Below are 13,054 nucleotides of genomic sequence, written 5' to 3'. Positions count from 1 at the left end.
AACATTAGACGAAGAAAGTCAAAGCTATACTTTAGGCATCATAACAACTTTAGTTTAATGAAGCTATTTTAGTGTAGAGATCACGCATCTGCAGTCTCACCGCTAAATTCTCTGCTATTTAGGAGATTAACCACTTTTGTTTCTGCCCATGAAGCCCTAGCCACAGCTCCCCTGACTGTGACTCACACGGGTTCTTTTTCAATAAGATGTTAACGTACTCTGCTCTGTAAGTTAAACCTTAATCACACACCTTATCTTTGTTGTACTAAACATCAATAAGTTACTAAGCAGAATATTTAGATGCTTTCTTGTAATGCAGAGCCTAGTTAGAGTGAATGATAGAACGGAGGTCTGTGCTGCCTAAGACACAGATCTCGTACTCCCTCTCCCCTCCCTCCCCCCGCATACCATTATAGACAACCAGAAACATGTTTAGTTGTCACTGAATGCTAGGAACCAAGACACATGGATTTTGGTATGTCATTCCAGTGATCTCATATGATGTCAAGTGTTGGCACTCACCTCTACTCCCTCTCTTATACATATTTGGTTCCTTGGATTCCCCTATCCAGCTGTATTCTGTCGGCATGGAAACTGGTCTTAGATCACCTGGAGGAAAACCAAGATCTGGTTATTTCGTGGGCTGTGCACAGAGAGATTCAATAGGGAAGCATCTGTGAGGTGAAGATTAGATACGGATAGTAAATCCAGGTTTTCCTGAATAAAACAGTCTGTGAATAATCTGCATCGAAACCAAAACATTCACATTTTCTTATTAGAAGTAACAAGGTCTATTCAACAGGGGTTAATGTGATGAGTGCAATGATTTGATATAAATTGTGCACCAAATGGGTGCTGCCTCTGTGCGATTTTAATTCAAGTCTTTAATGAACGGATATGTTATAATTTAATTCAGCATGCTTCGTGGCTTTTCAAAACAGCATTTAGTATAAACACCAGCTGGCTCCAACCTCAATGTTTAATGACTACGTTTCACCCATACTGACATACTGACACTGGCAGGTAAGGGTCTCCTTTGGTTGGAGAACTAAATACTTTATTTTTAAATATTTTTTTTGCTTTTACATATGGCCTCGATGTAATATTGTTGGATAATGTTTCCAAATGATTTAATATTTTTGGAGAAACCATTAATTATTTTCATATTTTAATATTTAGATTTTTTTTTAATAAATGGATGTATTTTTTTTTTTATATACGATATATTTTTTCTTAATTCACCCATCGGTATGCGTGGGTGATGATACTAACCACGAGGTCACAGAACCTTTTCACTATATGTCAGCAATATATGTAATAAAAATGTGTCCATTTTCTGTATACCATATTGTTTTGATATTGTATTATGTTGCAATTTTTTTTAAAAAATGTTATTGATGAATATAAAATCATTTGGAAAGATTGCTGATAATATAAAATCAACGCCCACGTGTGCTGATTTTTTTAATGTTGATTCTGTAAGTGTGGGTATCATTTATGGACTCCTGGTCTTGTCTGTAATACACTTTTAATTGGCTTCTCTTACAGGGTCACTTGATTGATGGCTGTTTAACCATCGATCGAGTGAATCATATTAGCATAGTGTAAGCACTGAAAGTGCAATAAAATTTTTGGTTTTGCCTTAGGCTGCCTTCAGGAACACCATTTACACAACATCTAGAAATGGGATACATTAAATAAGAAAGAGATATCATGAGTAAGAGTAAAATATTTATTATATAAAAACATAACAGAAATGCAAAAATGCAATATCCCCAACAGGACAGATCTTTCTGAGAACCAAGGGTAAACGAGGGTTTTCATAAAGGGCATGTCAGTCAATAGAAATTATTTTACTTTTGCTATAATATAGCGTCAGAAGACATTCTTATTTTTCCACTGTGAAGAAAAAAAATCCTACTAATTACTTAAAAGTAAAACCAAATATATTAAATATAATAAATAAATATGCGTTCCAGGTTGGTGTAAAATTTAATTGTCACAACATAGACTAATCTTCCCTTATATGTGAAATGCTATGTGACAAAGTTATGAGACACCTGATTTGCCCCTGAGGAAGTCCTAATTAGGACGAAATGCGTCGGGCATAGGGACCTGAAAAGCACTTTTTAAAGACTTGAATGTTTGTTTTATTTTATTTTTTTATTTATTTTCTGTACATCATCTGGCTGTGTCCATTACTAGGAAAGTTGCACCGGAAAGGACCCTTTCGAGTCCTCTGATATGCTGGATTTTTTTCCTATATTCTGTGAGTTATATACGAAGATACCTGGAATTTTCCTGAACTTCTAAGATTCCTACGTGCCTACTTTAAACTAATATCTTGTGAGTGCATACTTGTCACTTAGCGTGTTTTCTGGTGTTTCAACATACTACACCATATTTTTGGTCTTTCATGTCTTTATGCTTATAGATTGTTTTTGCTTATACTTGTAAAGAAGATGTGAGGAATCTTCTCACAATCTAGCAGAGGGTAATTTTCATTTTATATATTTTTACCCACTGGGGAGCACTTGTGTTATATTGCCTTCTTTGTACTTTTAAAGTTATGAGACAGTTGCTAAAGATCACCTTTAGACAGCTCAGGAATAGAGAGAGAGATCATTTCTAATACAAAAAATATTTTTGAATGGGATGAAGTTAGTCCTACAACTTGTAGTCATACCTGGGATCTTGATAGGTTTGGGTTTGACAACTCCTTGCTGGTTCTCACAGGTATTGTCAATTTTAATTTTAGACACCTATATTCAGAATCAAGAGTGCTCCTATTGGCAGCAAACATCCCTTCGTATTCTTCAAAATTCAAGCCCTTCTGCTAAATTCTCCCACTTAATTCACCCATCGGTATGCGTGTGTGATGATACTAACCACAAGGTCACAGAACCTTTTAACTATATGTCAGCAATATATGTAACAAAAATGTGTCAGTTTTCTGTATACCATATTGTTTGGAAAAAAAGCAAAAACAATGATCTGAGTGGGGATGGGGGGGAGGGGAGATAAGTACAATCCAAGTTAAATTGCAGAAAGGAGCAATTAAAATATTGGGGGGTGGGGGGAGGGAAAGGGGGGACTGTACGGGAATGCATTTACTTGAAAGAACAGGAAGTGATCAGTAGAGGATGGGATTTTTAGAATGACTCTTTACTATCCTCTGAATATCCTAATTTTTATCTTCTAGTTTCAAACTTTCAACTTCTTCCTGTGGAACATTAGCTCAATAAAGCAGCCAGTAGATGCATTACAGCTGCTGATACCAACTGTTATCTCACCATACCCACAGTAACCAACTATTTTACGTGGTTACAGAGCCTCCGGACATCAAAGGAGCCAGCTATGGAGGTGAGATAAATGTCAGATTTCTGTATATCTGACTCACAGTTAAGGGGGAAAAAATTTGAATTTGTCCTTTTTTTCCCCTGACATGGTTATTTACTAAGGTGAGAATCCAAAGTGAATTTCAATTCAAGGTCAGAGTGGCCGAACTGGAAGCACGACTGACTTTCGACCTTTACATTTGATATTCACGTTGAATACTCACTTAGTGAAAAACCCTGGTAATCTTCTGGCTCATGCAATGCGATTTCTTGAAAGGCTGCTGAATATAATGGAAGTTGGAAAGACTGAGGTGAACGGTGGAGACTTGTGTAAAAACAAAAAAACTAAAAACAAAAAACAGTTGTAGGAAGAAGAAAGGGAGAAGGCAAAAATTCACGAGTAATGCGAGGAGCTCTGAGTCATTCCGGACACAACAGGAAAAAAAATTCGCAACTTCAGGGGCCAGGAAATTGGATGTCAGTTCAGTAGCTTTTGGTTTAACACTGGGGAGTTCACGCAGATAGATTAAGGTATCTTATATGAAATAAATTGTTTCTGTGTAGCCACAAGGAGGTCATTCTTTCTCATGCACATTTATCTAAGAGTGCAACATTTGGAAGTTTACCTTTAATTTGAAGCCGACTGGTGTTTTTGGATCCAGACTGTCCACAATCTTTTGTCCACTTTTCCTGTGTGAACTAACAATTCACACAGGAAAAGTGTTTGATCAATGTCACTTTGCAAAATAATGTTTTATAAGGAGTCCTCTTTCCAGACGCTTTTATACTGAACTTTTCACCTTGAAGGGATCAATCTTCAACCTCAATTTTTACAGTGTTGGAACATTAAGTACACTATTTTAGCTGCTGCAAAGAGCTGTTAATGAGGTAGCAGCAAAGGTCTCGGCTGGAACATCAAAATATTGAAACTGAGATATTTAAAGTAAATATTTTACCAGAAAAAAAAATGTAATCAGCTAAACACGTAATCCAAACACCCTGTATTAATCTTTCTGAATTGGACTGATCACATTTAAAGGGAAACTATAGTCACCCAGACCACCTTATTGAAGTGGTCTGGGTGCAGTGTCCATGTCCTTGTAACCCTGCAGCTGAAAATATATCATTTTTATAGAAACTTCATTTTTTTCAATGCAGGATTATTACTGTCTTTAGAGATGCTTTCTGCAGTTTCACAGAGTTTAGCTCCGTGAAACAATGCTGGATGGGATATCCAGTGTCTCGAAAAACCCCACAGGTAAGCATTCCTATGTGGAAGGCCCAATATATGTGCTGTGCTCACCTAGGATGCACGTTAGGCTCCCCGCATTGCTGACGTCGGGGGAAGTGGAGATGGAGCCAGCGCTGAGGGACCAATAGCTTTAGGGCAGAGGGACACTACTGCATTAGAAATACAGTTTTGTATTCCTAAATTCTGTAGTGTTCCTTTCAGTTCCTAATATTTATAGAAGGTTTGATGGATTTAAATGAACATTTGTCTAAAAAACGTTAATCCTCATGTCTGTGCTTTTTAAATACCCTAGCTATCCTTGCTATAAGATAAGGCCGGGGACTAATGAAAGTATTTAGAAAATTGGGCAGACTAGATGGGCCGAATGGTTCTTATCTGCCGTCACATTCGATGTTTCTATGTTTACTGTGTAAATAATAACAACCACTTAGCTCTTTGTTACTGCATATTAACTGGTTTAGAATTCTGTAATTAAAGTGTGCATTAACTAATCTGTGTTCTCAAGAAATAAATTTACTATGTATGTTTTGCCCAATCTGTATCAAATTTACACTTACAATAAATTCAGATCCAAGCACAAATCACAGATTACTTTTCAGCTCCAGATGGCAGTTATGTCTTGTTAGGACTCATAGTATACCCTATACTTTGGGTGATTTTATGAGCTTTAATTAGAAAGCAGTAGTTTGGAGTTGCTATGTTGAGTATATTTGGGGTCCATTTACTCGCCATTAATTTTAAGGACATTGAAAAATACAGGTGAAAAAATACACAAGCTGAAATGTTGCCAACTTGAATCTTTTTGAGTCCTGTCAGTAGTTGTGGGAATAAGACATTATCTGGGGTAAATTGAGACTGTTTTCTATGACTATATGGGGCTAGGATGTTACTGTAGGGATTGCCACAAACTATTCATAGCAGTTTGCAGAGCAGCAACTCAACTAAGTCTAAAGACATGTATTGTACTCTTTATATAAAAGGGATCGTTTTTAATTTTGAACTAAATAAATTTTGGACTTTTACAATCCGAGAGTGCTGATACCTATTTACAAAGATGGATACTACTAGCCATGGTTTGCTAGCACCCGGTCATTAAGGGATTTCAAGCGTGAGTGCAAGAACTTTTTCTCTTTTTCTCTTTTTTATATAAAGATATATATATAAATACACACACTGAACAAAATTATAAACGCAAAACTTTTGTTTTTGCCCCCATTTTTCATGAGCTGAACTCAAAGATCTAAGACTTTCTGTATGTACACAAAAGGCCTATTTCTCTCAAATATTGTTCACAAATCTGTGTAAATCTGTGTTAGTGAGCACTTCTCCTTTGCCGAGATAATCCATCCACCTCACAGGTGTGGCATATCAAGATGCTGATTAGACAGCATGATTATTGCAAAGGTGAGCCTTAGCTGGCCACAATAAAAGGCCACTCTAACAGGCACACAGGGATGCTGCGAGTTATTTTCCTGGTGCTATGATGATAGCACCGGGAACTGTGGTCTCCCCTGCGGGCTCTGCAGGACCGGAGGGGAGATCAGAGATCTCCCTCTCCAGCCCGCTAGTACTTTGCTGACAGCTGGCATGGAGGGAGATATGACCCTGGGGAGCTCTAACATGCAGCTCCGCCGGGTTCTCCTCTCGTGAGCTCAGAGTGTTGCCGCGGTTACCACGAGAGTGAACTCTAGCAGCTCCTGAGGCTGCTAGAGTTCACTGTCACTACCAGGACATTGCAGGAAATGTCCCCTCTCCCAGGCAAAGGTAAGCAGGGAGGGGGAACATAATTTTTATTTGTAATAAAAAAAATTAAATATATATTTATTAATTTGTTCTCCTACCCCCACAGACCCCACACCACACAATAGCTCCCCAATACATACACACTGCCCCTATACACACACACACACTGCCCCCCCAATATACACACTAAACACCATACACACACATTATCCCCCATACACACATACTACCCCATACACACACATTATCTCCCATACACACTCCACCCCCACACACTGTACCCCTCACACAACCTGCCCCCCCATACACACACACTGAGACCCCCACACACCCATACTGTACCCCTTACACAACCTGCCCCAACACACACTGTACCCCTCACACACACACACTGTACCCCTCATGCACAAACTGCCCCACATACACACACAGTGCACCCCTCACACACAAACTACATCCTTCACAAACACAATGCACCCCTGTACACACACTGCATGCATCCCTCACACACACACGCACACTGCACCCCTGTACACACACACACACACACACACAACCATGCACACTGCACCCCTGTACACACACGCACACTGCACCCCTCACACACATGCACACTGCACCCCTCACACACACACATATTGCACACCTCACACACACACACACACACACACACACACACTACAGTCCCTATCCTGGCAGACCCCAGGTAAGTTGTAAAAACTGTTCTTTTGGGAGGGCACTACAGCACTACTGGCACCATAACCACTAAAACATAATGTAGTGGTTATTGTGCCTGGATTGTTTCTTTAAATAATCTACCAGTGCCACTCCAAAGATTAGGGGCCCAGTCAATACCGCAGCGCTGTACATATACAACCTAGAAAATTATTTTGACTTGGGGTGCCTTGGAAAAATATTGAAATATTAAGGGCACATTGAACCTAAAAAGTTTGGGAACCACTGATCTAAAGGATTTAGAAAGGGCAGAGAACATGGTATTCTGGTCGGTGCTCAGGGGTGTATGTATTGAAGATAGCGCTTACGGCAAGCATTGAATTTGTGCCCCTCATGTCCATACACCTGACACCGATCTTTTGCATATGTTTACCATAAAAATCAGCTCAGAAATTGAAGCTGTATGAAATGTGTGTGTGGTGTGTGCTGGCTGTATGTAATGTGTGTGTGTGTGTGTGTATGGTGGCTGTATATAATGCGTGTGGTTGTGCTCTGTGTAGCCCCCACCTGCTTGGCTTTCTTCTTCTAGGAAGGGAGGCTATAATCACTGGTTGTCCAATGGATGGGTCATACTCTCTGGTGATCCAGCAGGGGTTAGCTCTGCCTTGTTGTCTATTGGGGGTCCTGAGTCCCTCATGGTCCTGTGGGGGAGAGTGAGGTGTGCACCACTGGCAGATGCAGACCTCAGTATTCACTTCCTCACAGTTCGGCACTCAGCGAGTCAGAGTGCAAACTGGGAAAATCTGGTGACTGTGCTTTGACTCACTACAGAGCACATGGTCTCACGGATCCCATGTGTGTGGGGCAGTTGTTTGTAAGGGGAGGTACGTGTGGGTTTTGTGTGTTGTGTTTATGGTCAGTCTGTATTTCATGTGTGGGAGGGAGTGACAGCTTTTGGAGGGTGATTGTGACATTGTGAAGGAGTGAGTGTGACAGATGAGGGGTGGTGAATGTGACAAGGTTGGGGGTGAGTGTGATAGGGGTGAGTGGTGAATATGATAGTGAGGGGGAGTGACTGTGGCAGGATGATGGTTGGTGAGTGTGACACAGTTGGGGGTGAGTGTGATAAGTGTGAGGGTTGAATGTGATAGTGAGGGGGGTGATTGTGACAGAGTGATGGGTGGTGAGTGTGACAAGGTTGGGGGGGTCAGTGACTGTGGTAGGGTGACTGAGAGGTGACAATGCTTAGTGTGTGGAGGAGGGACATTAAATGAAAAAGCTGTGTTAAAACAGTCTCCCCACACTGTAATTGCCTTTTTAAAATATAATATTCGCCCTCCTCCTGCTTACTGGCATTCTTACAGGCCACTAAGGACTAATTTTTAAAGGGCTTTTGATCTCCCTGCTGGCTCAAGGGGGCCCTGATCAGCGTGGTGCCTAGGGCATGTGCCATGCTTGCTATACCCTAAATAAGCCACTGTCTGTACTGGTAAATCTAATGAGAAACTTAGCCCAGCAGTAATCTGGCTAAGTATCATAGGAGTTGCAATCCACTCTTCCAAAAGTGCCAGAGATTTTGCAAAGCTGGTAGTACATTACATGCATATACACTGCTAATTAATACAGTACTTTTTTACCCAGCAAGGTCTATAAGGTTAAGCAGCTGCATGTTGTTGAATATATTGAGTCTCTCTAAATCTCAGGTTTTTTTTTTTATGCATTTAATGATTTCAATAATGTAGTGTGCCTGATTCCAGCTCTTGGAGTCTCATTTTGCAAAGGTTCCGTTAAAGGTCACAGTTTGGCTTACACGCATACTATGCCAGCTGTTAGTATTGCATCCAGAAAGTTGTGTGTTTTGTCGCTTATTTTTATTTGTAATTTGTTTTAATGATGTCCTACAGCATTTGGGAGTTTGCATGGAACATCTGCGTTTATAATCCTTGGCCTTTTTAGTTTTCTGAAACATTTATATTATTGTCTGAATTCACACATTTTATACTTTGATACAGAAATTCCATTCATAGATCACGCTGAAAAATCATGTCCGCCCTAATGGTCAATTCCACAACACAAACTGACGGGGAAAATGAGAGCCATGAGTGTTATCTCAAAAGAAAACAAACAAAAAAAAAGTTGGAGTTTGTTTAAGTAAACAAGAATCAAAAAACTTTGAATAAAACGTAAGCCGGTACAGTAGAAGTTACTAATTAAAAAAAAATTGATTATTAGATTTATTTTTGCACAAAATTAATGAAAAGAAAATTATTTGAAGCCATAATGTTAATGAAAAGGATTGAGCCAACAGGTCCAAAGGTCCAACTTGTAGATTGCTGCCAAACATACAGTTCTCCCGTATAAAGTAGTGGGAGGACTGGGATTGGCTAAACCACTGCAACCATGTTTTGATCTCTACACCACTGTACATGGAGGAGCATACTCATACATATGTAACATACAAATACAATTCAAACAAATGGATAGGTATACAAACAGGAAAATAGGTAGATTTAAAGGTTACGTGAGATTACTTAACTTTCAGACAAACTGCACGCATTTTGTAATCTTTGCGGTATCCTCATCGACTCATTGTTAGTATAATTTAGAACGAGCATATAGCCATTAGTGCAGTTCAGTGATTAAGGCCAATGTAAGGGAAGGGCTCATACCGTGCGTTGGTGTCTTTTCTCGTCTCCGCACCCCTGTAGATCTACCTCTTTCATATTCTGTGCCAACTTGATGTCCCTCACCTTCAATTAAAGTGTAATATTTGCCACTCTCGTGTTCTAAGAAATAGCTGGGAGATTCGGAACCTTTCATCCCCGACTTCCCAACTCCGTACTTGTTAATGTCGTCGCATGATACAATCCCAATTTCATCCCTGGGAAACAAATGTGGATATAGTTATGTTTTAATTGATAAAATTATAGTACACACCATGTTTGCTTGCACTTCTACATATTCTCAAACCAGTCTGTCTCAACTAATTATTACAGCTCACGATCAGGAGCCCCTCTGATTTCGTTCATCCACAGATTGTATGTAGTTTTCAAAGCACCAGTCAAAAGGAATACAACCAGAGCATTTCTTACATGGTAACTCCATCCTTTACTCAGTTTGAACTGTTATGATTAGAGGAACACTGTAGGTACCATAACCACTTTAATCAATAAAAGTGGTTATGGTGCCTGGAGTCCATAGGCACTGCTCTACTTCTTGGTCCCTGGCAGCCTGAACCTAGCGTCCAATGATAACATAGTGATGGATGTGCTATGCTGTAGTGATAGGCTGAGAGCACAATCTGGGTGCGCTCAACCAATCAGTGACCCAATCACTGGTATGAATTAGTATATAATGAGGGGTAAACATAGCAATCCCAAAATTTACTAAATATTATCTCTCATGCTGACATCCTTCTTTTGACATTATCAATGACATTAGTGTCCTGAACACCTTAACATTTCCATTTCCGATTAGATGGCATGCTTAGGGGTAGAGTTTGTACTAGGTTTGCTGTTACGTTTATTGTGTCTATCAAATTATTTCTTAGATACCCATGATTTGCTTTATTTAGAACATTGGTAAATTGTACTAACGATATTTAAACTATTTTACAATTTTACTTCTATCAAAATTTCCAAATGATCTAAACTGAACTAATGCTGATGTTAATTAGTCCAGTTATTTTTTGTAAAATTGTACCTTGGCCCATAAATTCCTGAGACAGGAGAAAGAATGAAGACATCGTGAAGGCCAGACCCATCTACCTTGCCCGACATTCCAATCGTACCAGTGGGAGTTGTATTACCACTTGTTGGACTGGTGGGAATGACAGGCTGTAGAAACAGAAATAAAGAAGAACTAAATGTGTAGTTGTTCAAAACATTGCCAATCAGTAGAAATCAGGACTCATTCTGAAATGATAACACAATGGAAGCATCAGAGATAAATGGAACAGTAGTGAATCAACTTCATTTGAAGAACACAGCGAGGTTCTGGCAATTCAGTGGAAAAGATGCCAAAGTCTAATTATCACAAATGTATTTTCATATATAAGACAAAGTGATATGAGGAAATAATTATTTGACCCGTCAGTGCCCAGAAAAAAGAAATAAGTTCTCCTGAGAGTATTTTTTACTAATATTTTTGGCATTATATAACTTTTCATTATGTTACAATACTTTTTTGTTGTTGTTGTTGTCAACTAGGTTGAGAGTGTGAGCCTCGGTATAATTTTCTCCACGTATAACAAGCTCAGAAAACAAATGATAAAATGTGGGTAAGACGCAATTAATGATATTCTAAAATTTGAAAAATCCCTATGGAAACCAATGAATGGTCCATGCTGATTGCTCCACTTTGCAAACGTTCTCTTAGCATAGTCCTCCAAAATAGTACGCTAGAATTTTCTTCCAGGCGTATAAATTGGACGGGTGTTGTCTAAGTGCTTGAATTGAGTTTTCATTCTTTTTACCTGGAGATTCATGTGGAAAATAGGTGTGACACAAACTGATATATTTGTATTTACTGAACTGAAATTTTGAGAAAATGTGTTTTACCTGCAATCTATATTTTACAGTTTGCAAATAAACACAAACAATAGCTTTTCTTTACAAACCAAACCTAATTACATCTAAATTGCAGCAACAGGTAATTATTGGTGAAATTCTCTTTGTTAAGTGTAAGCACAGAGCATTTGTGTTTGAGAAATATATCTGTGAATATGACATAATCTTTATTTATTACATTCCTGCCCCCTCAATAAAAATAGAATTCGAGAATGTATTTATAAACCTCTCGAATTGCTTACTCTAGCCCAGTTTCTTACGCAGAAGCTAAAAAAAGAGTTTCATAATCCCAACCTAAATATAATTATTTGATGTGTGTAGGTTGCCAGACTGTGAACGGTATGCCCTGGATTCTACAAGTATTAAAGATTAATTCTGAGCGTCATGCTGTGAAAAATCCACACAAAAACATCTATGGTTCTGAAAATGAATATTTTATGGCAAAACTGATTTATCACACTGCTTTTCCCCCCCTTTCATTTCATTTCCAGCTTTTCTTATCATTTGAAATGTCAGCATATGAGGGCAAGGTTATTTTTTTACTAAAGCGCTACTTTATATAGTGAATATCAGGGATGGCTCACCTTGCCACTACAGATGGGTGGGAACAAGATTTCCCATAATGCTCTGTGTGCTTTAAAGGAACAATATATTGTTATATTCTTAACACTATTGTGTTATCCTCCCAATTTATATGCAGGGTCCCCCTAAATCAAATTAAAAAAAAAAACGGGGGGACGGCTTTACTTAGACTTTTTCCATTGCTGAGGCTTACTCCGTGCGGCCACATGCTCTGCCTCTGGTGACATTATCCCAAAGGCTGTCTAATCTTTGTCTTTGCGTCCAATCCAATGCTTCTCATAGAGAACCATTGGGGACAAGGAGTGTGCTCACCCAATCAAAAAAATGCTTCTCATAGGGAGGCATTGAATCCAATTATTTCCTATGATCAGCATTTGATGATGTTCTAAATCAACATCACATAACCGAGTCAAACTCGGTCATACCATCAGAAGCACCCTCTCGTGACTGTCAGGAAGACAGCCACTAGAGTTGCACTTAGCACTGTAACTAAATCATTGCCGTATCTACAAGACAGCAATGTTTTACTTTGTATAACTAAATGGAAACGATGCCTGCACCCAGGCCACTTCATTGAGGTGAAGTTGTCTCAGTGCCTATAGTAATCCTTTAAAGTGGAACTCTCACTCCCCATTTTTACTAATATTGTGTTTACTTGAACCTATATTTAGCAAATATGTTTTTTCGAGGTGTGAAAAATAAGATTAAATGTAGAAATTTGCACCTCTTTAATTTTCAGCTGGGTGTCTCCATTTTATCTCACTGTCATTCATTGTTAGAATTTTCATCTGTGGCACCAGGCAGTCAACATAAAGAATGCATACAAAGAAGAGGAGATAAGAAACAATGTTTCTATTCGTCCTCTTAATTTGCAGCAATTTTCCTGGATTTGCGTT

General features: G+C 38.9%; 1 protein-coding gene across 1 annotated transcript in view; it reads right to left on the bottom strand.

Moving 5' to 3' along the window:
* Window positions 1-13,054, bottom strand: part of LOC134572731 (connector enhancer of kinase suppressor of ras 2-like) — a 442,602-nt gene that overhangs the window by 107,311 nt on the left and 322,237 nt on the right. The window contains exons 10-13 of the mRNA XM_063431863.1: window positions 10,711-10,844; window positions 9,678-9,889; window positions 519-609; window position 219 (exon numbers count right to left, since the gene is read on the bottom strand). Of these exons, the coding sequence (XP_063287933.1) occupies window position 219; window positions 519-609; window positions 9,678-9,889; window positions 10,711-10,844 (438 nt within the window). The remainder of the gene's footprint in view (window positions 1-218; window positions 220-518; window positions 610-9,677; window positions 9,890-10,710; window positions 10,845-13,054) is intronic.

Source organism: Pelobates fuscus, chromosome 9, assembly GCF_036172605.1.
Source record: "Pelobates fuscus isolate aPelFus1 chromosome 9, aPelFus1.pri, whole genome shotgun sequence".
Classification (NCBI taxonomy): Eukaryota; Metazoa; Chordata; class Amphibia; order Anura; family Pelobatidae; genus Pelobates; species Pelobates fuscus.
Note: the sequence above shows the minus strand (reverse complement) of the source record. Positions and strands in the feature narration are given on the sequence as shown.